Source organism: Anopheles stephensi, chromosome 2 (assembly GCF_013141755.1).
Source record: "Anopheles stephensi strain Indian chromosome 2, UCI_ANSTEP_V1.0, whole genome shotgun sequence".
NCBI lineage: Eukaryota > Metazoa > Arthropoda > Insecta > Diptera > Culicidae > Anopheles > Anopheles stephensi.
This window is the reverse complement of record NC_050202.1, coordinates 57,573,820-57,599,414: the sequence shown is the minus strand read 5'-3', so window position 1 is coordinate 57,599,414 and position 25,595 is coordinate 57,573,820. Positions and strand designations below refer to the sequence as shown.

General features: G+C 48.6%; 2 protein-coding genes across 3 annotated transcripts; one reads left to right on the top strand and one right to left on the bottom strand.

Moving 5' to 3' along the window:
• Positions 1–108: 108 nt before the first annotated feature.
• LOC118506358 (ankyrin repeat domain-containing protein 50) lies at positions 109–18,651 on the bottom strand. Of its 2 annotated transcripts, none has more exons than XM_036043371.1 (8): positions 17,835–18,651; positions 7,088–11,721; positions 4,198–5,551; positions 3,828–4,133; positions 3,435–3,748; positions 3,157–3,349; positions 2,752–3,064; positions 109–2,523 (listed from the first exon to the last, which is right to left on the bottom strand). In XM_036043371.1, the coding sequence occupies exons 2-8, from the start codon at positions 11,153–11,155 to the stop codon at positions 2,334–2,336; spliced, it is 6,738 nt and encodes a 2,245-aa protein (XP_035899264.1). In that variant the 5' UTR covers positions 11,156–11,721; positions 17,835–18,651; the 3' UTR covers positions 109–2,333. The 2 variants fall into 2 exon arrangements, with proteins under 2 accessions (XP_035899264.1, XP_035899265.1); XM_036043372.1 differs by lacking the exon at positions 17,835–18,651 and adding an exon at positions 15,861–16,319.
• Positions 18,652–19,505: 854 nt separating this feature from the next.
• Positions 19,506–24,927, top strand: LOC118502426 (HMG-Y-related protein A). The gene is made up of 4 exons (XM_036034654.1): positions 19,506–19,685; positions 20,583–20,995; positions 24,100–24,186; positions 24,266–24,927. The coding sequence occupies exons 2-4, from the start codon at positions 20,618–20,620 to the stop codon at positions 24,611–24,613; spliced, it is 813 nt and encodes a 270-aa protein (XP_035890547.1). The 5' UTR covers positions 19,506–19,685; positions 20,583–20,617; the 3' UTR covers positions 24,614–24,927.
• The last annotated feature ends 668 nt before the right edge of the window (positions 24,928–25,595 follow it).

Genomic DNA, 25,595 nt, shown 5'->3' with positions numbered 1-25,595 from the left:
AGAGCTGGCTCCGTCTCACTAAAGAGCAGGCGATGACCGAAGATGTTTCAGGATTGTTTCGGAATAGTAACTTATGTCGCAACTGTGTGCGTTCAGATTGGACATGGCTCTGAAGCAATTTCTACTTGAATTTTGTTTGTTTATTTCTTTTGCACTACACGTTCCCTTTTTTTGTTAGAAGAGGGTCTGTCTGCCTGACTGTCAATTAGATTGAAATAAGAAGGAATTATTCACGCCAAAAACTACTCTGTCTGCCTACCACTCTGTCTATTCCGTCTGTATCTCTCTCTCTCTCTCGGGTGAACAGAAAGACACAACGAAAACGAATAAATAATTCAGGCTAGTTGTTTGGGCCATCAAACTGGAAACACTATTCAATCGTAAATGTATCTATGCGCCTGAAAGTTAGCTTACTTGTACCACAAAAAGGGATAGAAGAAAAGAAAAAACGTACAAAAATCACACATTTCCTTTCTCATCGATCTATACAGGTGGTGCCGAGAACGAACCTGCGGGAGCAGCAAACTCCGTTTCTATAAGTATATGTTGCATTAAATTAATTTGTCTCTTCAACGCTCGACTGGCGAAAAATAATCAGTGGGCGGCAGTGAGGGAAAACAGACCGTTTTTTTTTTGCATCATCCGATCATTCTAAATCATTGCGCATTCATACTTGCTGCCCCCGTACTAACTGATGAACAATATCGACTAGAATCAGTAAGTTTGGCTCTCCACAATTCAATCTTTCCACCTCTCGTTTCGATTTTTGAGCGACAATCTTATTTTCCCTTTTCCTATCCTAGTTTTTTATGGCTCTTTTTCTTCTTTCGCTACTTTCCCACTCTCAGTACCAAGTTCACACAGAGCAAATGGTGGCAAAAGGGGTGAAACTCAAAGGACTTATTGCTCAATTTAGGGCTTCAACACAATAAGTAAATCTACTCGTCATGGGTACGGCTCGATCAAAATATACGCTTACAGAGTCTAACGTGGTAGAGGTGAGTGCTGTCTGGTTGAGTGCCCCTTTTGGGGTTTTCCTATCCCCTCCTTTTCGCACGAAATACTTTTAAGTCGATCGATATAATGTTAACCACAGTATAGTTGCATCGTTTGGCATTTATAACTGGGTTTCTGTTTACGCGACTTTTAATTACAGGGTTTCTCAGGCCAGTTCAGCTGTCACACTATATTTCAACAGCATATAACTGAAATTGGCCTGAGAAACCCTGTAATCTATTTTTTTCTAAATAAAAATAAATAAGGATGTTTAGAAGAGAAAAACGGGCTACAAAAAAAAAACGAACACTAACATAATTCCACCCGCAAACGCAACACCGCGAGCGTAAAGGCCATGTGATCGTTCTCGATTCGCTAATCTCACGTAGAACGCAAATAGTTTCATAAAAAAAAAACACCAAAGAAAAACTATTTTCTGATAGCTAACACACAACCCCCATCGTCGGGAACCGATTTCAAAGGTCAACAGAACCAGATTGTCGTGGCTTCAAATCAGGCTTCAAAAAATCAGTCCGTCATACTAACATTCTGTACCGGACGGCAGACGCCTATAGAGTATGAATAGGAGGGAACAACTTGCATCGCGTTCCCATTTAGATAAATCGGTATGAAAATAGATTCCCATCTTGGTAAGAAAACAAAAAAAGGGCGGGCAAAAAAGCTTCTTCAACGTTAGGTAGCAAAAGAGTAAAATAATTTGGTCAAAACGGTACACAACAGCCAGGAAAAAAAGGTAGCAAAGATCGTTTTGATCAGAATCTCTCTAGGTGCTGCTTGTGTATGTGCTGCTTGTATCCCTGTGTCCCCCTTTTGAATCTCCTACAACCGGACGATAAACTCTTACACTTTAAAAAACGAGTGTGCTCCCTTGCCAGCTACCAGCAGAACGGTATGAAATCAGGTGCGGGAACACACTCCTTGCTGAGAATAATAAATGCCACACTTTTACATCACATACCGATCCAAGACACACCCCTATGTTCTATTGCCTACTCCACGCCTCCCTCTCGCAGGATACAATCCTTAAAGCCCATGATGCCATGATCGGCCCATGCAATCGCCACGTGTATCATGATCGTTCGGCTTCTGTTGAACAGTGCTACGTTCAAATCGTTACGGGGGGAAAAAAATTGTGCACGTGTGCTCGCTTACTATAAATACTGTACCGCTACAGAGTGCCAGGGCAGGGAACATTCGGTAATATGTATAAACTTTCCAAACACCACAACCACACACACACACACACACACACTGCGCTCATCTCGTTTCGTTATTCTAACCCGCCCAACCCATTGCTTTTGCACGACACGGTGCACTTACATCTGGCTTTCCTTACGCCACTGGAACGTGCCCGATTTTACCCCGATACTGGACGAACCTTGGTTGTTGCCGCCGCTGGAAAGTATGTTGTTGGTGCGTCGGATCAGCTGGGCCGCTGAATCGATACGGTTGCGTATCAGGCGCATTGCCGGATTCGTGGCAATACCGCTGCGTTTGGATGATTTACTGCAAGCGAGAGAGGTGGGGGGAGAAGATGGTAAAAGATGTTATTTATCATTTTTAATCGGAGCTAGGGAAAGTGATTGGATGCAGGGTTTGCCAGAGTCAGTTCAGCAAGGGAAGGGACTCCTTTTTTTGGGACTGACTTTGGGATGTTCCTCAAAAGGGTCTCATCTCGGAACGATCAAAAAACCTTCAAAAAATTTAAATACGGCAATCCCGTGTCGCACATACCCTCCAGCACCAGCTCCCCCATTCGCTCCCTGTAGTTGTCCGCCCTCCTTCTGGTTGTTGCCGAGAATGATGCGCATATGCGTATCGCGGGCAAAGTGATTATCGTGCGGGTTCATGATCGTGCTGTTGTTCGAAAGGCTAATGTTCATCTCCTCGAACTGCTTCCCGAGCAGCGCCAACGACGAAGGGGGTTGATTCTGGCCCGGCGAGCTTATTTCGCTGCTGGGCGAATGTGGCGGCGTAGCGTACAGTGGTGACATGCAGCCCAGATCGAACAGGTCGGCATCGTTCGGATTTATGCGTATGTTTGATGCTATCGGAAAAGGGGTTTTGAAGGATGGTAATGACGTATGGATGAGTCACAGAAGTAGTTGGAAGCATCAAAGTGCCTTACAGCATCCTTACCGATATTTGATTGGTACTCCTCGACGTTCGGCAGTACCTGGGAATGTTTTTTGCTAGCAAACTTGGCCACCGAAGAGGTGGACGTTTGCTGCTGCTGATGCGGTTGATGCTGCTGCTGCACAATGTGATGCGATTTCGAGTTATGGTGGCGCGAATGTTTTTGAAGCTGCTGCGTAAACGACATCGGTGCTTGCTGCAACATGGAGAACACCGATTGGACATTAATAAAAAGTGGTGTGAAAGCCTGTAAATGATCTTCTCGCCAGTGCCTCACGTACCTCGTTACTGCTACCGGTAGATTGACTAGAGATGACACTTTTACGCTTCTGCAAGCTGCTCGTGTCCGAGTGCATCGTGTTTTCGTAAAAGTTGTTGTTTTGCGTGGTAGAACTGGTTGTGTTCGAATTGGTTGAAGATGCATTAAGCATTGCCGAACCACCACCACCACCACCGCTGGCCGGTATTAGCAAGTTTGGATTGTTCGGATAACCGGACGATGGTGAGGGATTGTGGATCGAGCTGCAGGGTGGCAGTTCGTCGGGCGATTTTAAGTTCAGATGAGGATGCATCACCTTACCACAGTCCAAATCATCTGCAAACAATAGGGGACACATGTTATAGAACCCCCTTTTAGCACCAAAAAAAAAACGAATCGCAAGAAGATTACTCACTTTTGGTAAAACTTTCCAGTATGCGAAGCACATTGTTCCGATTCGATTTGGCCGCCAGCTTGATCGGCGTCCGTCCACAGTGGTCCGATTTGTACGGGTTCGCACCGTACTTTAGCAAATAGCTGACACACTTTTCGTGCCCTTCCTGTGCGGAAATCCCGAGAGCCGTTGCGCCCTGCTTGCAGGCATGATCCGATATGGCACCGTAGTACAGCAAGAGCTGCATCACCTCGTGATTGCCCTGCCAGGCGCAGGAATGCAGCGGTGTTCGTGATTCCAAATCCATCGCATTCACATCGGCATTACCTGTAGCAAGCAGCAGAAACCAGTCAGTACAGATCAATTAACAACGCTCCATTCAGTTACTTACCGAGCGTTATCAACAGCTTCACCATCTCGGCATGCCCTTGCCAGGCGGCCACATGCAGCGCCGTCCTGCCCTCGCTGTCCGGAATGTTGACGTCCGCGTTCGAGTACTCGAGCAGAAACTTGACCGCCTTCAGCTTATTCTCCAGCGCCAAAATGTACAGCGTCGTGCGCGAATCCGCATCCTTCGAGTTGATATCACAACCAAACTTTAGCAGCGTCTGGATGCACTCAAAATGCTCCTCCAGGCACGCCAACCGGAACGCCGTCTTGCCGTCGTGCGCTCGCTGATCGATGCACGGCCGGTGTATGTTCAGGATCGCTTCCATCACCGCATTGTGGCCCTCTTGGGCGGCCAGATGCAGCGCGGCCTTGCCCTCGTTATCACACTCATCGATCTTCGCACCCGATTCCAGCAGCTGCACGCAAATGTCGGCGTAACCCTCGAACGCGGCATAGTGCAACGGTGTCCAACCGGCATTATCGCGATGCGTTTCGTCCAGCCCGCGATCCAGCAGTTGCCGTACCGTCTCCAGATTCCCCTGGGCCGCCGCAACGCTCAGCACCGTGCGCCCTTCCGAATCCATGCAATCAATTCCACAGCCCCAGAAAAGCAACAGCTTCACCACATTCGCATGGCCCGAGGTGCAAGCGGCCCACAGCGGTGTCCTGCCCATGTTGTCCGCCATGTCCGGATCGGCACCGTTCTCCAGCAGCAGCTCACAGATCTCGGCATTCCCTTCGAACGAGCTCACCAGCAACGGTGACATACCTTCGTTGTCCGTCTGATCCGTGTTTGCACCGTACTCTAGCAGCGTCGAAATTACCCGACTGTAGCCGGAGCTTCCACACAGTGCCGCCACACACAGCGCATTCCTTCCGTCTAGATCGGTATGATTCACGTCCGCCCCGTTCTCCAGCAGTATTTCAACGATATCGTAATGGCCCATGTACGATGCGGCAATCAGCGACGTGCGTCCTTGCTTATCGATCGAGTTCACGTTCGCACCCGCCTCGATCAGTATCTTCACGATGTCCTCGTTGCCGCTCCAGGCAGCCGCACGAAGCGCCGTACGTCCTTCCTTGTCCGCACGGTCGATTGCACAAACGCCCGTCTCGATGAGCAGCTTCACCACCTCCGTGTGGCCGCCCCAGGAAGCCGACCGTAACGGGGTCCATCCGTCACGGTCCGCATGGTTCACGTCAATCATACGATATCGGCCGGTTCCGTCCCTCAGCGGCTGTTTGTACGTCAGCAGCAGCTTCACTATCTCCTGATGCCCGTTTCGCGCCGCAATGTTTAGTGCCGTCTGGCCGTTGAGATCTTCAATTTCCAGATCGATCGGATCCTTGCATGCCTACCGTCAGGGAAAGAAACCAGACAGGATTAATACCCCCAGCAACTATTCAAACGTCCCACACAAAGACACTCGACGATCATGACAACTATACAGGCCATTTATCATCCTAAGAAACATCTTTCTAATATGAGTATGGAATTACGTTCGAAGATTTGTTCAAGATACCAAACTTCTTCTTCTTGAGTACAGAATCTGGTTGGTCTTCTTGGTGAAGCCGTGCGTAGACTGGCGTCACTACCGCCTTTACGAGCACAACTATCTACGTCTTATTGTTCTGTATCTGTGAACCTGTGAACTGTTGTCCGGGTATATCCTGTACGTCTTGGTTGCCCAAGATGTCTTCCAGAAGAATTGAGGCCCTTACAGGACACGAAAGCTCTCAAGTGCTATCCAGAAGTTATTGCTTTGTTCCAGAAGTAACCTAGACCTAGAATTAAGTTTCATAGACCTAGACTAACAGTATTGGGTCAATAGATGGTGTCTGGTGTCTGTATTCTGCTCTGGTGTATTCTGTCCAACTCTGCCAGCATCGCGCCAGCAGTTGCGGTCAAAAGAATAAAGGTTATACTGTTATATGGCTAAGGTCCCTGCTGACGATCATAAGCTCCTTGTTGATCGTACGTTTTTACAGCTTAATGGAATCGATTGAGTTACTTTTTTGTACTGAATGTGTTGTACACTCAATAAGTCAATCCAGATCCTGGCATACGCTGATGACATAGACATCATTGGTTTGAGGCTCTCCTATGTAGCAGAAGCTTATCAAAGGATCGAGCGTGCGGCACAGAACCTCGGGATTAACGAGGCGAAAACCAAAATGATGGTGGCACCACCAGCGGCCCTGCTAACAAACACTGATTTACGCAGGGGTTATGTACAGATAGGTGACCGTACCTTCGAAGTCGTCCAAAACTACACCTATCTGGGGTCAAAAGTCAGCACCGACAACAACATTGATGTTGAGTTACGCGCACGGGTGCTGGCTGCCAACCGGTCATACTACAGCCTGAGGAAACTTCTCCACTCTAAATACCTGTCGCGTCGGACGAAGCTGAGACTGTACAGAACATTTATAGTTCCAGCATTCACATACGCCTCTGACGACTTTAATTCTGTCGAACACTGAATGGAGGAGCCGCTACAACGACGAGCTCTACGAGCTGTACGATGATCTCACTATCGTACAGCGCATTAGACTCGCCAGGCTCCGGTGGGCTGGTCACGTCATGAGAATGACACCGGACGACCCAGCCCGTAAAGTCCTTTTAGGACGTCCACACGGACAGAGGAGGCATGGTAGGCCGGAACTGAGATGGAGTGATGGCGTTTGATGCTTCCGTCAGGCCGGGATAACGGATTGGCAGACGACGGCGCTGAACCGTGAGCGGTATCGAAGATTGTTGCAGCAGGCCAAGACCGCAAAGCGGTTGTAGCGCCTGATAAGTAAGTAAGTGTGTTGTACACGTGCATCTGCTACGCGTATAGAAATGCTTACGTTATTCTACTTTGGCAGCCTGCCATTTTGCTACTTACATTCAACGCTCGTTCCAGCAGCGTGTGATTGCCTTCGTTCGCCAGTATGTGTATCAACGCCTTGCCCTTGTGCATCTCTCCCTCGAACATGTCGCACTGCACTGCACTACCGACCCGATCGTTCTGTATGTCCGATTTGGAGTCACCCAGCGCACTGCTGCCACCATCACCACCACCGCCACTCGTAATCGATGGCCCGGCACTGTACCGATGGCGAGCCACCAGCCCGGCCGATACACCACCGATAGCAGCAGCAGCAGCAGCCCCATCTCTCCCCACTCCATGCCCATCGAGCATGCCGGCAGCTCCGGCCGGAACACCTCCACCATCCAGCAGCTCCAGATGGATCGACTTCTGCAGCTCCTGCTGGCAACTTTTTTCGCTCGAGATCAACAGCTCCGCCAGCTCGGAATCGATGTTCTGCGACCGATCCGACAGTACCGGCGAATTGATGGCCGACGATTCGCAGGACAGTGCCGTGTCCGCATTATTAATGCCCGTCTCGATCAGCAGCTTCAGCACCTTACAGTCCGTCGGTAGGTTCGGTTTAAAGAAGTCGTTCAAAAAGATCATAAAATCATCGTTCAGCTGCCCGTTCAGAAACCGGTCCAGCATGTACTTTGTGCGGGCGGACAGATTAATATCGTTCCGACACTCGTCCTCACACATCGCACAGCAGTTCAGCAGGTTGGTGTAGAAGCAGTCGCTCAGGTTCGATTTCGTTTCCAGCAGAATTAGCAGCAGATCGAGATCAACGTTTTTGCTCGTCAAATACTCGCCCGTCTTGATCAGATGGTACAGATACAGCCGCAGCTTGTTCGGACAAATCTCGTCGGCCACCACCGTGTAGTACATCGAAACCATCACGTGGCCCTCGTTCAAGTCGCACAGAAACTTTTTCGTGCTAAACTTCACATCGATCAACCAGTCGCAGAACGAGTTGTGAAAGATGCGCACCGCGCCCGGATTCATCGGACTGTACTCCACGATGTTGCGCATCAGCTCCAGCCGCCGCTCAAAGTCCTCCATCTCGAGCGTGTAGTTGTGCGTGCGGAGACAGTTGTAGATGAAGTACTTGTCCACGTAGCTGTTGCACACGAGCAGCACGTTCAGGATCGGGCGTATCTTGCTGTACTGCTTCTTGTTGAACGACTTCTGGCAGATGTACAGGTACAACCCGTTCAGCGTGCACGGTATCAGCTTGATCTCGCGGAACGTGAAAAAGTTCTCCCGGATCCCGTTCAACACCTTGTACAGATACAGCAGGCAGCCGTTCGATTTGATGTACAGCTGGTTCAAACTCTCGATGATGTCTTTGGTAAGGTTGATGCCCCGGAAGTCCGTGTTCAGCCGGTTGATAATGTACTGCTGCACGTCCTTCACCACGTGCGATTTGCGCAGATCGTCCAGCGTCAGCTTCTTGAACCCGGTGAACAGTTTGGTGATGTTTTTGTTCTGCTTCTTGGCCGTGCACACCATAAACAGCCACTTCGGCATCAGGTGTATGTGGTTGGAGAGGAGCTCCGCAATGTTGCGGCTCTTCGTCACCTGCTTGCCCTTCAGCGTCGATATCAGATTCCCGTCCTGGATGTAGTTCTCGTCGATCGAATCAATCAACAGCAGGAGCGCATTTTTCGGCGGGCACAGCTCCAGCAGTGGGAAGAGAATCGCCTTCTTAAAGCAATCGTCCGGATTCTTCTCGATGCTGTCCACCGTAAGCAACTCGAAAATGTCCGGATTGCTCAGCAGCATCTCGTAGTACCCGTCCGCAATTACCTGCCGACAGTTTTTCGACTTTGGCAACGGTGGTGGAATGCTCGTTTCCATCGGTTTGGTGGGACGTATCTGGGGATGTGTCCTTTCCACGCAATCCACCCGCACCGATGATGCTTCTTCTGGCGCAATGAGCGGTTCTAGGGACTTTTTCACCTCCTCGCTACTCTCACTGGCTTTCACATCGATAGCTTCGTCGTCCTGCAGCAGCTTTATATCGCTAACATCGCCTTCCGCAATCGCTTCACCACCACCTTCAAGGATAATGTCCTCTTCCGGTGCCTGCCTTGTTTCGGCATCCGTTTCCTGTCCCCTATCGCGCTGACCAACGTCCTCCTTCGTTGGTGACATCTTCTTGGGGCTTCTTATCGTACTGCCGATCGCGATGGGAATCTTGGAAACTTTCGCCGGCCTGCCCGGGCTCATCGTCGCCTTATCCAGCTTCTCCTCTCCATCGGCATTCGTTTCGGCCGCCGCTTTCGTCATCGGCGGTGGATGCGTTTTGTACGGATAGGTAGGTTGCTCCCGATCGCGACTCAAACTTTCGACCGGTTCCGACTGCTGGCGGGACACTTTCTTACGGCTCGAGCAAAATTCGGCCACCCGCTCGTTAATCTTCATTTCCGTGCGAATCGCATCCTCCAGCTCCTTATCGACCGTTTCGCTGGACTCGTTGGTACGCTCAGTTTGGGTGACGGGTGGTGGATCCGATCGGAGAACATCGGCATCGGGGGAATGATTTGCTGGTGCTGATGGTTCTGCTCCCTTTAGCTGTTGCTGGTCCGCCTCCGGTAGACAATCGTTACTATTACTCACAGGTTGCTGTTCGTTCACCTCGAAGGATGTTTCCGATAGGTTGATTAGCTCATGCCCAGCCACACTGTTGGCGGCACTGTTAACGTAGCTTGAGTGGCTTAAAATCTGCAATATAACGCTTCGAATAAACATACTCAGGCTGTGGCATTCCGGGTTCTGCGAGTTGACAAAGTAGCAAGCCAACAGCCTACGGTTGAGCATCCCCTTAGTGCCTGTCGTGCCCTCGATGATATCGTTGCAGATTGACGTTTTCCCCGAACCGTTAGAGCCCAGCACAAGATAGCCCAGCGAAGGTAGCCCGTTCTCTCCTCCTCCTCCTCCTCCGCCTCCTCTTAGACCATCAGTAGGTGGTATACCACTCGCTCCACTCTGTCCGCCCCGGGCAAAGTATCCTCCAGCAGCTGCCGGTGGTACGGACGAACCGGATGGTGTGGCAATATCGTTCGGCACCGAAGACGGTACCGGCGGTACCGGTTTCTTTGAGGTCCGTTGCTCTAAACACATGGCTATCTTCTTCAACACCCACTCCCGGTTCAGATGGGCACTTATAATGGCTTCACTGCCCGCACCTGTGCTGCCTCCTCCACCGAGCGGATCACCCAAATTGTTGCTTTTCGATGCACGCTCCGTACTGAGCGCGGACAGTGGAGGTGCCGACGGTTTAGGCACGACACCGGCCTCCAGCTCCACGGGCGTATGACCCATCAGGTCCGCCTGTTCATTATCTTCCTGCGATTGCTGCTCGGTCGCAGTGCCCGGTCTCGTTCGGTTCAGCTTCGCCAGCATCTCAAGCTTCTCATTACAACGCGCCTCCAGCTCGTTCAACGATTCGTTTACGTCGAGATCTAAGTTGTTGTCCTCTTCCTCGCCGGCCAGTGTTTTGTAGCCAGTGGCTACCACCGCCAGCGCAGCAGTAGAATCGAGTTCATCCTCACCAGCCACACAGTACGGTGGCGGCTGCTGCTGATCACCATTATTGCTGTTCACATTACGCTGCACCAAATCGGCAAAGTGTTCCTTGCGCGCGAGGTAGGAAAAGTTCGAACTTTGGTACGTCTTGTGAAGCTCGATCTTTTTATGCATCTGCGACGTGTCCTTCAGAAAGTCCCGTATCCGTCGATCCTCCAGTTCGGCGTTGATGATCTTTGTGTCCCGGTCTGCTTCTGCACCGCTGAGGGCGCTACTGTGCGCAGCCGACGGTTTGCTGCCCGGTGATGCAGCCGCCACGTTCCCATTCTGCACGGCCGGCGCACTGTTGTTGAGCACCTTGCCCGGTCGTTCCGATTTTTTTAACGGTGTCGCGTACAACATGTCCTTGCTGTTCAGCGCTAGGTTGTTCTGCATTTTGCCCTCACCGTTCTCGTCGGTAGCGTCTCGTGACGCACGATTTCCGGTGTTGCTGGTGGTCGTCCCGTTTCCGTTCCGCAGTGCCTCATCGGTGTGACACGGTAGATTTTCGTATATATCGTCCGAATTCATTTTCTTAACGTGCGGTTCTTATGCTTTGGGGGTATGCCGCTTGTATTCACCAGACCAGGCTGGCTGGAACCATTACACGACGCGATCGTACAACTTACTGCGACCAACAGTTCTCAATTGCACCATGCCGCGTTAGATTAGGCTTGCGATCGTTGTTGTGTCCGATGCCACCGGACGAGCGCATTGCACCGTGTACCGCTGCATTACATTCTATTGCTTCGATCGTCAACTATATAAAACTGTACAGCTACATATGCGGACCGTCGTCAATTAGCCGGGCCACGATCGATACGATCGCCTCCGTATTACATAAACACGGCACCAGTATCCGAATTATTGCAGCAATGTTGGCGCGTTTGACACGATGATCCGCGCGCGAATGTGCTTCCACCGCTTGTTTTGGGGTTGGATTTCGGTGCTGCGCTTATTCTGTGTCGGTCGCGGCGGCTTGACGCGTCGTCTGCGATGCGACGATGACACGGTTTGCGATGCGTTTCTCGAGGCGATGATCCCAAACACCGCCCGACGGTGAAAGATGACGACGCGGACGATGGTGGGGACAGATTCTAAAAATAGAAGAAAACAGAAACAGTCACCAACGAAATTAGTGGCAGTTCTTCTAAGTTGGCTTTTGCAGCGATTTTTAACGAAACTCCTTAAAGGAGGACACACACACGCACACGCACACATGTGTCTACGGGAGGGCCCACATTCGAAAGGCGTACAGCGCGAGTAGGAGTTGTACAGTGCCGGCTCTGCCTGCCAGTGCATCATCATGTGGAAAATTTATGTTTTCTAGCGCGTCTTCACCAAACCGGCAACCCTTCAACCGATTCCGATCCAATAGCATGCGCTGCCACTCACTCACTGCCGACATCCGCGTTTCACCGACCCACACCCAAAAACCCCCAAATCGATGCAATCATATTTTACGTAGGAAATTGCGGAAAGCTCCAACACACACGCACCAATAACAACATTACGCCACAGCGAGAAAATAGAACCTTCTATCCAACACCACACACTCGACGTAATCACATTCCCACTAGACCGCAATCGATATGCTACATCGATGGAGTGGCTTGCTGTGGGGAAGTGGGCACAACGGCAAACGGATTGGTAACAGGATTCCGTTGTCAATCAATGTATATCATCAATGGTGGGCAATATTTTGACTTTACTTTAAATCTTTACCCGTATCGCACAAATTGATTAGGGGGTTTCGATAAGCAACACCAGGTTGGCTGCAAACAACTTCGCCCCGATTCCACGAACGGCCTGCTCAGATGTCTCTTTCTGATACCTTGGTAACCTCGTGTAGACAACACACGCATTACTTAGATTTTCGGTTTTGTTGGTGCGGCTAGCGATTTGTTGCAATCACTTTCTCTTCCAAAGTCCCGAAGGGATTTTGAAGTAAGGGAAGAGCTGAGATCATCTTCTTCTGTGCATGCGGCACCATCGGAGGGATAATTTAATTGAATCGCTTTTGGAGATGACGCCACACCATGATGCTGCGTAAAGGAATTGCGGAAGACACGTTTCCTGCTTGGCTGACCAACCAACCAACCTTCCGCCAAACCGTTACTTTAAAACTGCAAAAACAAAATGGCTCCCATTTTCCAGAATTTCTAACGTACACCCTTCGCTAAAATATTGATCAATATGCTTAACATTGTGTTCGCTGGTGTTTATTTTCGATAGTTCCCTTTTGCCGGCAATAATCAAAACGCCACTAACCTAAATTTTGTAACAGCACACAACACTGCCCGAGGCAGTTTCTTTTGCTTTTGTGGTCTCTTTAGAACCGCCGTGTGTCTTGGTTGCTACCCGCTGTACCCATTGCCGGCAATAATCAACTCATTACGAAACTGGAAGCACTGGGGGAGCGGAGGATATATCGTGGGGAGCATGGGTCCGGCTTTTGGTGGGTGAAATATTATTAACGCGCTCGTTGAAAACCAATCTCCATCCGCCGTACACATCATGTGGCGCACAACACACTGCTGCTGTGGTGGTCACTGAGGAACCGTAGTTTTGCTGGTGTGTTGGCCCCCCCGAACGATGGGTGGTAAGTTCTTGCGTCGTTTGCGGGTGATGCTGCCGGTACTCTATACGTTGGTCGACGATGTCGCCCGTCAGCTGGAAAGTAAATTTAGACCTAATTCCAACACTATCGCAGCCGGTGCAAGATGTGCCACAGATGGGAGCAACAACAAAAAGGGGGTTTTAGTAGAAGCCAGGGCAAACCATCTCCACAGTTAGCGCCCCATCGAATTAGGGGACAAAGTGCCCAAAAGTAAAGTTTAAAAGGTGAAGCAAAAACTGAGGAAATGTTTTTCAAAAACCATATGGCAAAGCTACCAAATCATATCATCCCTGCCCGTTAATCCCGCCAATGGGTCGAACCACACGAAACCACTGTTTTTAGTCTATAATGCATAAACCATGTGTGCCATGCTCCGGAGAGATGTCAAATCTCCAACAAACATCGTTTGTCCAGCTGTCACATGTTGTCCCTCACTGCCTCCACCTAAATGTCCCCGCTTGCTTTCCTGCCCTTAGATTGTTTTGTTTAATTTTTCCGTAGACACCAACAGCAGTGCGTTGGAGTCCGTTGGTTCACGTCGTTGTTTTGATGTTCCGATTGGCCGCAAGCACGCTGCCAGCAGCAGGGAACCGAAAGCCGAAAACATCTATTAGAACAAATTAATAATCACCCAGCAGGTTTTATCAACCTGAACCTGCCAACTCTTGGCCTTCCAATGAAAATATACTTATCCGGATCACTCTGCGTCATTTAACAGCACCCAGTCAGTGCCAAAGCTCGTAACCTCATTGCCCTCACGAAAACAAAAAAGTTGTAGCAGAAACAAACGAATGTTTATTTATTTTCCCGTTTTCTAACATACAAGCCTGGTTCTTTACACCCTCTCAAGAAGCCGGTTAATGTCGGAGACGAAGATACAAGGGAGGGGGCACGCAAGTTGCGTGCAAGTTGCGTGGGGAAGAATGTTGATTGGCGCCAACGTACAGATGAGCCAGCCTTATGCATCTGCTCATCGGTGCCGTTCGATACGCGCGCCTCTTTCCTGTACCGCTAATTTGACCCAATTTTGCTGACCGAAGAGAACACGTTACTGTCCACAGTTGACAGTCCATGTGCTCCTCACGTTCATGAGCATAGAGTGTACAGTTTTGCATCATAATTCTAAGGGACAGTTTTGCTGAATGAGAGCTGCTCTGGTGTCCGTTTTTAATGTGATTGTTTAGAATCGTTCCTCGTTTTAATAGCTCTAACGTTTCCTCTATCGTCATGACGCAATGTCCTCATGTCAAGAGAACTTGAAGCAACTATATCAGTAAACCAATTTAGCGATGTCACACACAAGCTCTGAGGGTTTTTTTTTGTTGCTTTCTACCATGAACTTTACTATTTTTTCGCATGATCTCACTTTACAGCTATCAACACTATCAACATGCCTTTTTTTTGCCTAAAGCAATCAGTCCCAATCAACTGCTACTTCGGTTACGCTGTCGAGCAAAAAAGCATCATGGTATAGTATGAAACGCGAAAAAACGAACAGTACTACGCCCTGTTTTGACAGTCGCCACTTGACTTTCAATCTACGGAACATCCTGAAACCGGAAGTACAAAAAAACACACCATCAAAGGGCATAATGTTAACACCTATACGTTAATTGGGGCAAAGAACACAAGAATGCATCCCGATGCATAACAAAAGTAAGGAGGAACCATCTCCTTCTCCTTCTTTGCAACATTATCATATCGAAGCGCAGTATATAGGCTGCAAACCTGTGAAGCACGAGCCGGTCAGGTTCATGGCTGACAGGTAGAACTGCGCCGGCCACCTTTTTCAGCGTGTCGTAACGACGTCACGGTTAAAAGCACGAGATTCCTGCGACATGTGCGACCCAACAACTTCTAGTCCACAGCGCTATTATGCTTCGCGCTTTTACTGTGCTACGGGATGGATGAACTGTTTCATTATTACATCGCAGGGGACAGGGCATTTACGGTTACGTACGCATCGGACGACCCAGACCCAGCAGGCGGCCTAGGAAACCAGTTCAATTAGTAGCACTTTACACCACATTGCTGCTGCTGCTGGTGGTGGTGTTGGCCACCAACCATCGCTGCTTCTGCGGCCTCTTCTTGCACCAGTAAAGAAATCCGAAGACCGCCCATCGACCAGCGGAGTCTACGACAGTGGCACAAAACAACACACGCGAGAGTTGTGCTCGAATAACTTCACACACGCGCGGCACACCACCATATCCACCTCCTGCGAAAGGTTCTAAGCCGTGTCTTCTCTATTATGCTTCAAATCGGAAAAAGCTAAAATCCCTATAAATGGCCACAGTACTCTCGCCTGCAGTAGTAGCTGCTGGTTGTAGTATTATTTGATATTCCGCAGACCCAACACAACGTGGTAGGACGTGACGTGATATCCCGTTTGGCTAGGCCTCGTTGGCCATGACTTTCTATGTCAAGGAGATGGTGGTGGGATGACATCAGCTGCGATATTTCGGAAAAACAAGCAACCAAAATCGATTCTCCACCATCCATTTCGCATACACAGCCTACTGCGGATGCAGCACCATGTGAAATTAAACACCCCCGGACGAAGGTTTCTTCACCGATTCAACAAGAGCCCTGCTAAAACCATGAAAACCTACTCACATTTCCTTACTGGTACACCTTTTTTGCAACACATTATGATGCTTCCGAGCCAATCCTCTACCGAGCGTTCAGAGTGCCCACACAGCCGACACGGCGCAATTCAGGGTTAAGGCGTGACGACGACTGCTGCCAGCTTTTTACTTTCGGTTGCCCACCACAGTCGATACAGTGCAGGGCTTTCGGTATCAAAAACACACACAAGATCGCCTCCGTAGGGCGAAGCACCGATTATCACACACGCATTCCGCAAAAAAGGGAGGAAAAATCGATTGACACTCGCGAAGAAAAAAAAACCACTGAGACTGGGAGAATTTCGTAGGCCACCGTGCCCGACGTGCGTCAAGGGATGATGAACTTCACTGTCGAAATTGGCGATGAACTTCAACCTTTCGCCGTTCAGAACGACCGCTGGCTAGGTACTGCTGTCAGGCGCTCGCGTCGCACCACTACTTCCTGCCGACACAAGATCAGCGAGATTCACTTTTCCGTTCTCCGTTGGGGGGGGGGGGGGTCTGGTCTTGCTTTCTGCTGTTCGGCCAGCTCATGCTTCGCCCACGGTTTTTCCAAATTTTTGCACAGGACATGCTTCGCGAGAACAGAAACAAAGCATTAAAAGTGGACAAACCGGGAGAGATAGTGCAAAAGAGCGAGAGAGAGTGATGATATCCTGAGAGCCTTTACGCGCGATGTCCTGGCAACGTGAGAGAGATTCTGATGCACATGTTTAATTGAAGGAGATTACTTCGACAAGTGTACATACGCGAATCCGCGTTCGCGTTCACCAGCCAAGAGGATATAATATCTCCTTGGATTGTAACACAAGCGCAAAAGAGAGAGAGAGAGGCAGAGTGTAGAACGAATCTCCCACAGCATCGAGACGTTACGCCGTCCTGATATCCTGACAGCTTCAACCGGATGAAGCGCCGTGTCTTGTCAGGCGTTTTGCTTTTCTTCCTGAGCTCTTCATATACGAAACGCGGACGGAACAAAGGGGCGGTGGTCGTACTTCCGCCGGATTCTTCAAGCACCACACTTGATTATGTCGGCCTTCAAGACTTCACGAGAGGAGAACCCGTATCTTCGTTAGCGCACGAGACAAAAGCATGTATACATGTTCATTTGCTGCACTTCCTTCGGTGCGCACGTGGGAAGTTATGAAGGGAAGGAGATTACGGGGAAGAAAAAACTATCAACAGAACCGTGCGCTCTGTTAGGTTTGTGGAGATTCTTGCTTACATTTTCCCTATCAGGCAAAGGCTGTCACTACGTGACCGCCAAGCGTCCCTTCGCGAGCAAAGAATTCCTTTTGATTAACCCCTTTTCAATTGATCGGGGCCTGCAACTCATCTCCCTTACGTCAAACGTTGGTCACCATGGTTACACGCCTGCTTCTCGCATGCCCGATACCGATCAATTGGAAGATTATGATTATTGGTGGTTGATGATTGATGAAACCGGGTAGCAGAGAAAAAATTATCCGTGGGTTCACTTCTCGTTTGGCTGGCATCGTTTGCAACGTTCTAAAGTGCTCCAAAGCGTTCCTCCGAACCTGACTCAATTCCACCTTGGCGCACTTCCGGTGTAGCGGTGCATCTCGTTACGAATAAAACAGTCGGGCAAAATCGACGTCACCGTTCGGCCATTCCTAAAAACGAACCCTCCCCATTTGTGGCAAAGATATGAACGCCGCACGTAACCCTCGTGGAATGAAAAATCGAAAAAATGCACACCCCAGTGCGCAAGTAAGCGGACATAGATGGGAAGCGAACCGTTTTCTGCAAGTCGAGCGCCTTCCCCGTATCGGTCGGACTCACGATGGTGCGGATTCTTGAGGGGGACGGTTGGTTGAGTCGCTCTCGTTCCTCCCCATACCCCTTCTTCCATATCATTTTAAAAAAGGTGTTACAAATTTGCATTCGCATATCAATTCCACCCCGAAGTTGGCTGGGAGTTGTATTTGTTGTTTTTATTCACCTTTCTTTCTGCCAGTGACGACTCGGGTGCGTATGTCCTTCTATTGTAGGCCGCCTTTTACTCGGTGCGTTTTTTTCTTACATTCCACTTCACGGCCAATCGGATCAAGTAGTTCGTCGTCGTTGTACTGCCAATACAGTAGTAGGCTGTGGTGACATGCTCAGCGGAACTGCACAAGGTTTGACGACGAGAACTCCAACTCTAGGTGTTATATTTTATAGTAATCTTTGAGGTCACACAGATTTCATGTCGATTTTTCGATCCCGACTCGCGGACCACCGACACGGCCCTACACTTTTTCCCTTCACCTGCAGTAAATATCGATCAAATTGAGTGCTGCTCGCTTGCACAACTTATACCACCGGGGAAGTCACAGATTGCTTCGATTCTTACAGAAACACAGAACGTATCGGAAAACCGATCAAAAACGGAACACCACACCACACTCTGTTCACTATTTTCACATCTTTCACCAGCGCTCTGCTTTTGCCAAACCACCCAACCCGAACGCCAAACAATCTTCCAACCTGCACGGAAGAACAACTCGCAACCGAACGCCTTCCCTTGTCAACCACCACGGGGGGACCATATGTGCGGTTCGTGCGGATAAAAAAGAGTTAACCTTTCCGGGAGACCAACACCCGAAATTGGTCTTCGCGGCGTCGTATTGTACGGCTTTTAATTACGGCACGGCCTGACTGCTGTGGTGACACATTCTGGGCACACTTCACACTTTTGCTCGCGTTCAACAAACGCCAAATGCTGGAAGAAAACAAATCTTCCTCGCCAGAGAGAACGAACGCATCTCGCTGCTACGCACGCACACACGTACGAAGCGCGCTTACAACGCACGCGCTATGCTGGGTTGGTGTGTGTGGGCAAGATACAATTATTTACACTCGCTCTTGCTCTCCCGCTTTGTACGATGGTGGCTTCTCTCGCGAAAAGAGATGTTTTTTTGACATTTGCTTGCTGGATGAAAAACGCTTCCGAAACGCTTCCCGTTTCAAAACAGCCGTTGCCATTGAAAGTTGGTGGGGGGGGGAAATGTTTTTGAAATGAAAAAAACAAAAGGTTTTTAAAATTCCGATCACTTTCCTTTATAATTGTTCATTATCCTTTTTTCGACAATTTCGACGTGGCTTTGGGATGAAAATTAGATAACTTTTTAGTGTCCATTGCTGTCACCGATATTCTAGGTCGTAGTCGTGCTATGAGTTTGCAACGTTATCATAATATTTTTTTTACAAAAACTTGCAAAAACGTAAATATAATCATTCAATTGCTTCACAAAGTACGATAATACAATATAAGCAGTGTCAAACACTGTGTACCACAAACAATAAGAACGTTTTTTAAGTAACCACTTTTTACTTTTATTATTTATTTATTTATTTATTTATTTATTATTATTATGATAATTCATGATTTCCCTATACCATGAGTGAAAGGGAGGTCTTTATTCAGAGGCAAATTATATTAGTTTAGTATAGTTAACCGAAATTATGCTCAACCGCCTATGTATTAAAGCGTATCGCAGGCCGCAACCGTAATTGTGGCGCGCGAGCCGAAAATGCAGAACGGTGCCTGTGTGCGTGAGCTTCGCAACCGCGAACACTTCGTCGACCGTAGTGTGCGTGAAACGCCGGTCGATTCGTTCTTGCTTGCGCTTACCGCTCGTCGTTTCTCATTATCGTTTACAACGTCTTGTCTGGCGTGGGTATCTTCGTTGCTGTCGTCGTCGCGGTTTGCCGTGCTCTGTGTGCCAGGAGTTTCGATCCAACGCTGTACCGCCAAAAAATTGTGCATTATCAACGCGTTTTTCCATCAGCCACCCCATCAGCTAATAAGGTAATCCATATGCGGCGCTAGAAGTGGGACCAATCCGGTACTGTTGTGCCTGTAAAGAATTTCCAGCTTTTCACGGGTGTGGCGTATGGCGCTAGTTTCTCCATTTTCTTTTCATCTCGAGCGCGTTTTGACGCGAGATTAAATTATAATAGGACCCGTGTGTATTATGTGCGAGTTTGCGGCGAGCAGCATAATGCGCGGAAAAGGGAGGAAAATGTGGTGTGTGTGTTTAATATTGCTGTGAATTATCTTCCCCGGGTGTGTTAAACAATGGACCAGGGGGTCGAGTTTCGGTGAACTATTTTTTTCCCCCTTACGGTAACGAATTGTACAAGCCGCCACCATAATGGCGGGTAACTTCGTAGCGTCCTTAGCGACGGATGTTGCTAATGAATAGTAAAAATTATGCACACTAGATGTGGTTAAAACGAAGGTGAACTCCATTTCCGGAATGGACGTGAAAAAAAACGATCATTCCGCTCCGCCTCGATATTTCTGGGTAAATCATAAAGCTGTGACAGGAGAGCGCATTCTTTGCCAGCTCCCGGAGCGCGCGTCGCTTAATGTCATTGGCCTTAGGGAAATTCGTGTTAATACGTTACTAGTCCTTCGCTCTTTTTTCTGCATTGCCTTTCCGTTCCGCAGACAGTTTCTCGTGAATCCGTAGGCAACAATGGGAGCTGTGTCTGCTGCACGTTCAAACATGTCACTGCGGTACCTTTACTTCAGCTATGCAATGGAATAATATTGCCCCCCCCCCCCCCCCCCCTCATTCTTAAGTTCTCAGAACGGGAAACTTGTACGGCGGGACCGCACTAGCGCGCTGAGCATCGGTGTTAATTTATTTATCATCTAATTTTACCAATTTATAATTAAAATCTGTTCCCTTTTTTTTAGATTGCCCTTGCCAACACACATCAACCGAACTAAACATGACCGAAGAAAGCGTGGCCGTAAAGAAGGGACGTGGCCGCCCGAAAAAGAACCCCGCCGCCGGCGGCTCACCCGCTGCCACCACCAAACCTACGCCCGAGAAGAAGAAACCGGTGGAGTTGCCGCCGGCAGCCGACTCGGCCGAAGATAACGAGACCACCACCGATACGGAGGAGAATGGATCACCGCCACCGGCACCGAAATCGGCGGCCGGCAAAAAGCGTACCTCAGAGGCAACGCAGAACGATAAGAGCGAACCGGCGCCGAAGCGGGGCCGTGGTCGACCACCGAAGGCAAACAAGTCGGCGGCGGCGAAGAAAAAACCGGTGGCGGCGGCTAGTAGCGGTCGCGGTCGCGGACGTCCGCGAAAGAATCCCTAAGCCAACACTAAGTACTACTACTATTACTACTCGTACGGACGCTGACTGGCACCTTATGGTTGAAGAACCGGCCTATAATACAACACAACAACACAGCATCAACAGTAAGGCTCGGGATGGTCACAGGAGACGAGAGAGGCAGAGAGAAGATTTTGTATTTTGTTGTGTCCGCTGTGTGTGTGTCCCCTAGGCGCGTAATTATCATACGCGCGCACCTCGTAAAAGTAGTTTTTGAGTATTGGCTGGGGGAGGGGTCAGTAGCGATTCTGTTGTTCTGCTGCTGCGCCATCGATTTACCACCAGTGTTGCCTCGTACCGATATTGAATGTTACGTTTGAATCGCTTTCCACCGGAGCTTTCCGGACCAAGCGCGCTTTAGCGAAGCGCGAGTTATAATAGAGAGGAAAAGGCGCGCGCCACTTACTACCATCACCGCCCGCGCGTAGATGATCAAATTGTTTCGAATCATCAGCAAATATCCTTAAATGAAATGTAAAACAAAAATTAAATGTACTAAAGACAGCGACGAGAGAGAGCGACCGAGCACGCGCGGATAGAAAAGAATAAGTTTTTGTTTTCGAACCACTGACTTCAGGACAGGCAAACACCACACAGGACGAAGAAGGCAAAGTAATGTTTTTCCGAATGTTGTAGCAAAAGGGTAGGAGGAGGTTGTTGTTTTGCTTTCGTGCGCGATTTTCATGTATGGTAGGGAAAGAACTTTGTTTTCAGGCGCGAATATTATATACATTAACCAACAGTTATTAATTTCTGTGCGGCTCGCGCGCACGCACACACACCCCATCAATGTTTCGCAATGTCGTCGTCGTCGTCGTCTCATACACCACTATCAGTTACTTCTCACACCGACAACAAGCGCAGACTTAGGGAAGATCGTTTCAAGTAACTTTTGACTTGTGAAATGTACAAATTGTAATGAAATAATAAAATAAATCAATGTCGATCGGAGTACATTGTAAAGGAAGTTTCTCAAACGGAATGTGTTAGTAAGACCAGTTCGGGTTGGGCTTTGTTAATACCTAGCATTGCTCTAGTCTCTGATATGATCCAGAGCTGAAGTAGATAGGGCCGGACTCGTCTAATTTGTAGAAGAATCAGTTGGAAATTATCAGACAGGACTCGGTATTGGAAAATCAACCACTCACCGGATCTTTGCCTTGCCACAAATCTTCGAGAAAAATTCATAGCTTCAATCTTACCATCTATCTACTGACGGTACGGTACGGTTTAATGTGCTCTTAGTATCAAATTAACTGATGTACACCACGGGGGTGATGCACAGTTAAGGGATCGCGCCTTCGGAATCGACGACAACTCTGCCTATCTTGGATCAAAAGTGTTGACAGCTATCCTGGCCATTAGCCTGCCTGAGGAAACTTCGGCGAACTCCTGAGGCTAACATACTCCTCTGAGAGATGAAATGTGTCCAAAGTCCGTTTTTGTGGAAAACCAAGCCAGAGGAAGTGAAATGATCTCCCTCTGTACCTCTGTAGAGCGAATTGGGAGCTGGTCTTGTCACAAAGCTTTTATGGATATGCAGATCCTATCCAGGAGGCATAGTAGGCCGAAACTGAGATGGAGTGATGGCGTAAATACATCCCTCAGAGTGGTAGGAACATTGGATGGGCAGGCGATGGCTCTAGGTCGTCGTGAGCGGTATCGAGGACTTCAACGCAGAGGTTGTAAGGCACATGGACTAAAGTGTCTAACTTTATTCCGATTCCAGATTCCGGTAACCCATGGGTATCGTAGGACTCACTCAAAATTCATCAGAAATTTGCGACTGCTAAGGGACGCTATCGCCTCGGGTCCATAGGTCATAGACGGAAAGGACATTCACACAGCTAGTGAAGCCATCCTCTAGAAATTTATTCTAAAATTGAGTAGCGAAAATTGTATGTTTGACAATGATGTCTTCGCTGATCCGAAAGCTAACGTCCGGAAGGGTCCATCTGTCCAAATCTTCGATCGGGAGATCTTATCCAAACACTCTGTAGTAAAAAAACATTAAATTTTGAGACGGCCATTGCTAAGGTATCCTTAGAAAGCTACTGTGCACTGGTGCATTAATTTTACTACATAAATCCTTCCTACCCTACACAGCCATCCCAGTATTATCAAACAATTTCTCTAGCCCGTTGTGCGAGGCTTTATATTCGGTGAGCGAGGCTTCAAGAGACAGGATATAACTCCCCACGGTTCTCTCCTCAAGAACCCCAAAAAACCGCCACCACTACAGAAGAGCAGTGGAAGCTTTTCACGCACACATAAGTAATACATGGAGGGATCCGTATACTATAGCGATGCACCGGCAAAGGATACTAGGATGGTGGCACCGACTGCATATGTGTGAGTGTAGCATTGAGGCTGTGTGCGCGTGTGTCGCTGCGTATTGTTGTTTTCGTCGGACGTCGGAATCGAACTTGACCGCCGGAACAGTGCGGTGTGTGTCCGCTTTTTGGGGGTTGGACTGGAGTTTTGTACAGACCCGTTTTTGCTTGGGGCGTGATTTCTGTCCCAAGAGCGTCTAAGTGAACTGGGTTCTACAGGTTCGACAGGATAAAAGGTTTGTAGGGTGTGTGTATGAGTGTCATTTAACAAGCGATGGCGACTTGATCGAACTTTGGTGGGAAATTTTCACTTTCGCTTGTGCCTGGGTCGAGCATTGGTGAGAGCGGGAAACTGGAGGAGGTTCCGGAAGTTGTTCTCGTGTACGCGTTTGGTAGTGTGTGCGCGCGCAAATGGGGCTTGAGAGAGCGTGAGTGAGAGAGCGAGAGAGGCGGCTTTTCACAGCTTTTTCGCTGGATGCTGCTGGGCTGCTGAGTGGGTGGCTGAAAATGTATCCAAATTTGTTTGTCCCATTATCCCTCCCAGTCTCTCGATGCCCTTCGTTCGCTGGGCGCAAATTCGTTGCGGAAGAAACGGACAGTAGCGTGTAGAGCTGTGCTTTCTTAGGTAAAATTTTATAAATTTATATATTTTTTGGTTGCATTCCATCAGTTAGTAATCGACAGTATATTAGCGGCTTAGTGTGGTGAGGTCTGTACCTGTGTGTGTGTGTGTGTTTTTCGGAGAAATAGCTCAGAGGAGCAAGCGGGAGCACAATGTCGGATGCCGAGGTCGTTGAACCGAAGAAGGGTCGTGGACGCCCACCGAATCCTGACAAGGTAAACTTAAGCGAAAGTAATGTGCAAGTAGCTAATTTAATATCCCGATTTGCTGTTTTCCCCCAATCTGCCCCAACAGAATAGTGTCACACCGAAGAAGCGAGCCCGCGCACTTTCGCCCAAAGAATCCAAGGGTGCGGAGGAACGCGACAAGGATAAAACCGTTGTGTCGGACGACGGGGAGGAACCGTCACCGAAGCGGGGCCGTGGAAGACCGAAGGGAAGCACCAAAAAGGCGGCCAAATCGGCCAAGAAAGCACCGGCCGCACCGGTCGGTAGGGGACGGGGTCGGGGCCGGAAGAAGCCAGTGAAGGAGGAATCGTCCGAGGAGGAGGAGGACGACGACGATGAGGACGAGGAGGACGAGCCGGAGGATAGTGAGGAGGGCAATGAGGAAAATTATGAAAATGAGGAATCCGATTCGTAAATGCGGGGAGCCAACACCATACACCATACACACTGCCGCCATTGTGTTTTCCCACCATTTTTTGTTGTTGTCTTATCGTGCTTGGGAAAAATGAAACCCCAAACAAATTTTCCAACCTTAATCACTCGTCCCGTATTGAGAGAAATTTAGATGGGGTTCGAACCTGCTTTCCTTTTACACAACTCAACAACGGTGTGTGTGTGTGTGAGATCACGTGTTGTACTCGCGTACATTTTAAAACAATTCTTACTCGAATCGTGTTCAAATGAAGGTATAATAATAAAATGGAACAAACATCAGTTTTGCCGCCAAAACAAGAACAATTAGCCTCTTAATTGGTTGGTACAGTTTTACTTCACCTACCCACATTATCTCCTATTCCTTGAGGGCAGAAACACTTTTTATTCTTCTAAAGCCAGTATTATCACCGGTGCATTCTGTTGGTGGTGTATGAAGTAATGGGCCGCTGCGCTGGTTGCCTCTTCTGTTATCTTTCCAATGTTTTACAATTAACATCAAAATGCACTTTTGTTGCTCCTGCTGAATACTAATCGTTCCCGCGCGCGTGTGTGTGCGTTATCAGCACACAGCAGGTAACGCGGTCAGCTGTTCTGCGCAGAGAATATTTGGTATAATTTAGAATTTGCCCGTCCGTTGGTTTGTTTTATTCACTTCCAGACCTATTTACCCGTTCAAACATTACGTCGACAACAATTAGAAAGCAATTAACAGCAGTCGAATGCTTTAAATTTTGGGTTGAATATTGGGATGATGTCGCGACGTGTTCCAATGAATGCTGGCGTGATCGTTTCAGTTAACTCATCATTTTAATTGTTTTTTAAATCATTTCTACATTGATGTAAATTCGTTTCTGACTAGATTAACTGATTAAGTAACCTTGCGCAGAGCTTTTTAGATCGTTTTGGACTGTTTTTCGAAGCTTAAAATTCCTCTTTTAGGTTTTTATTTGTTTATTTCTCTC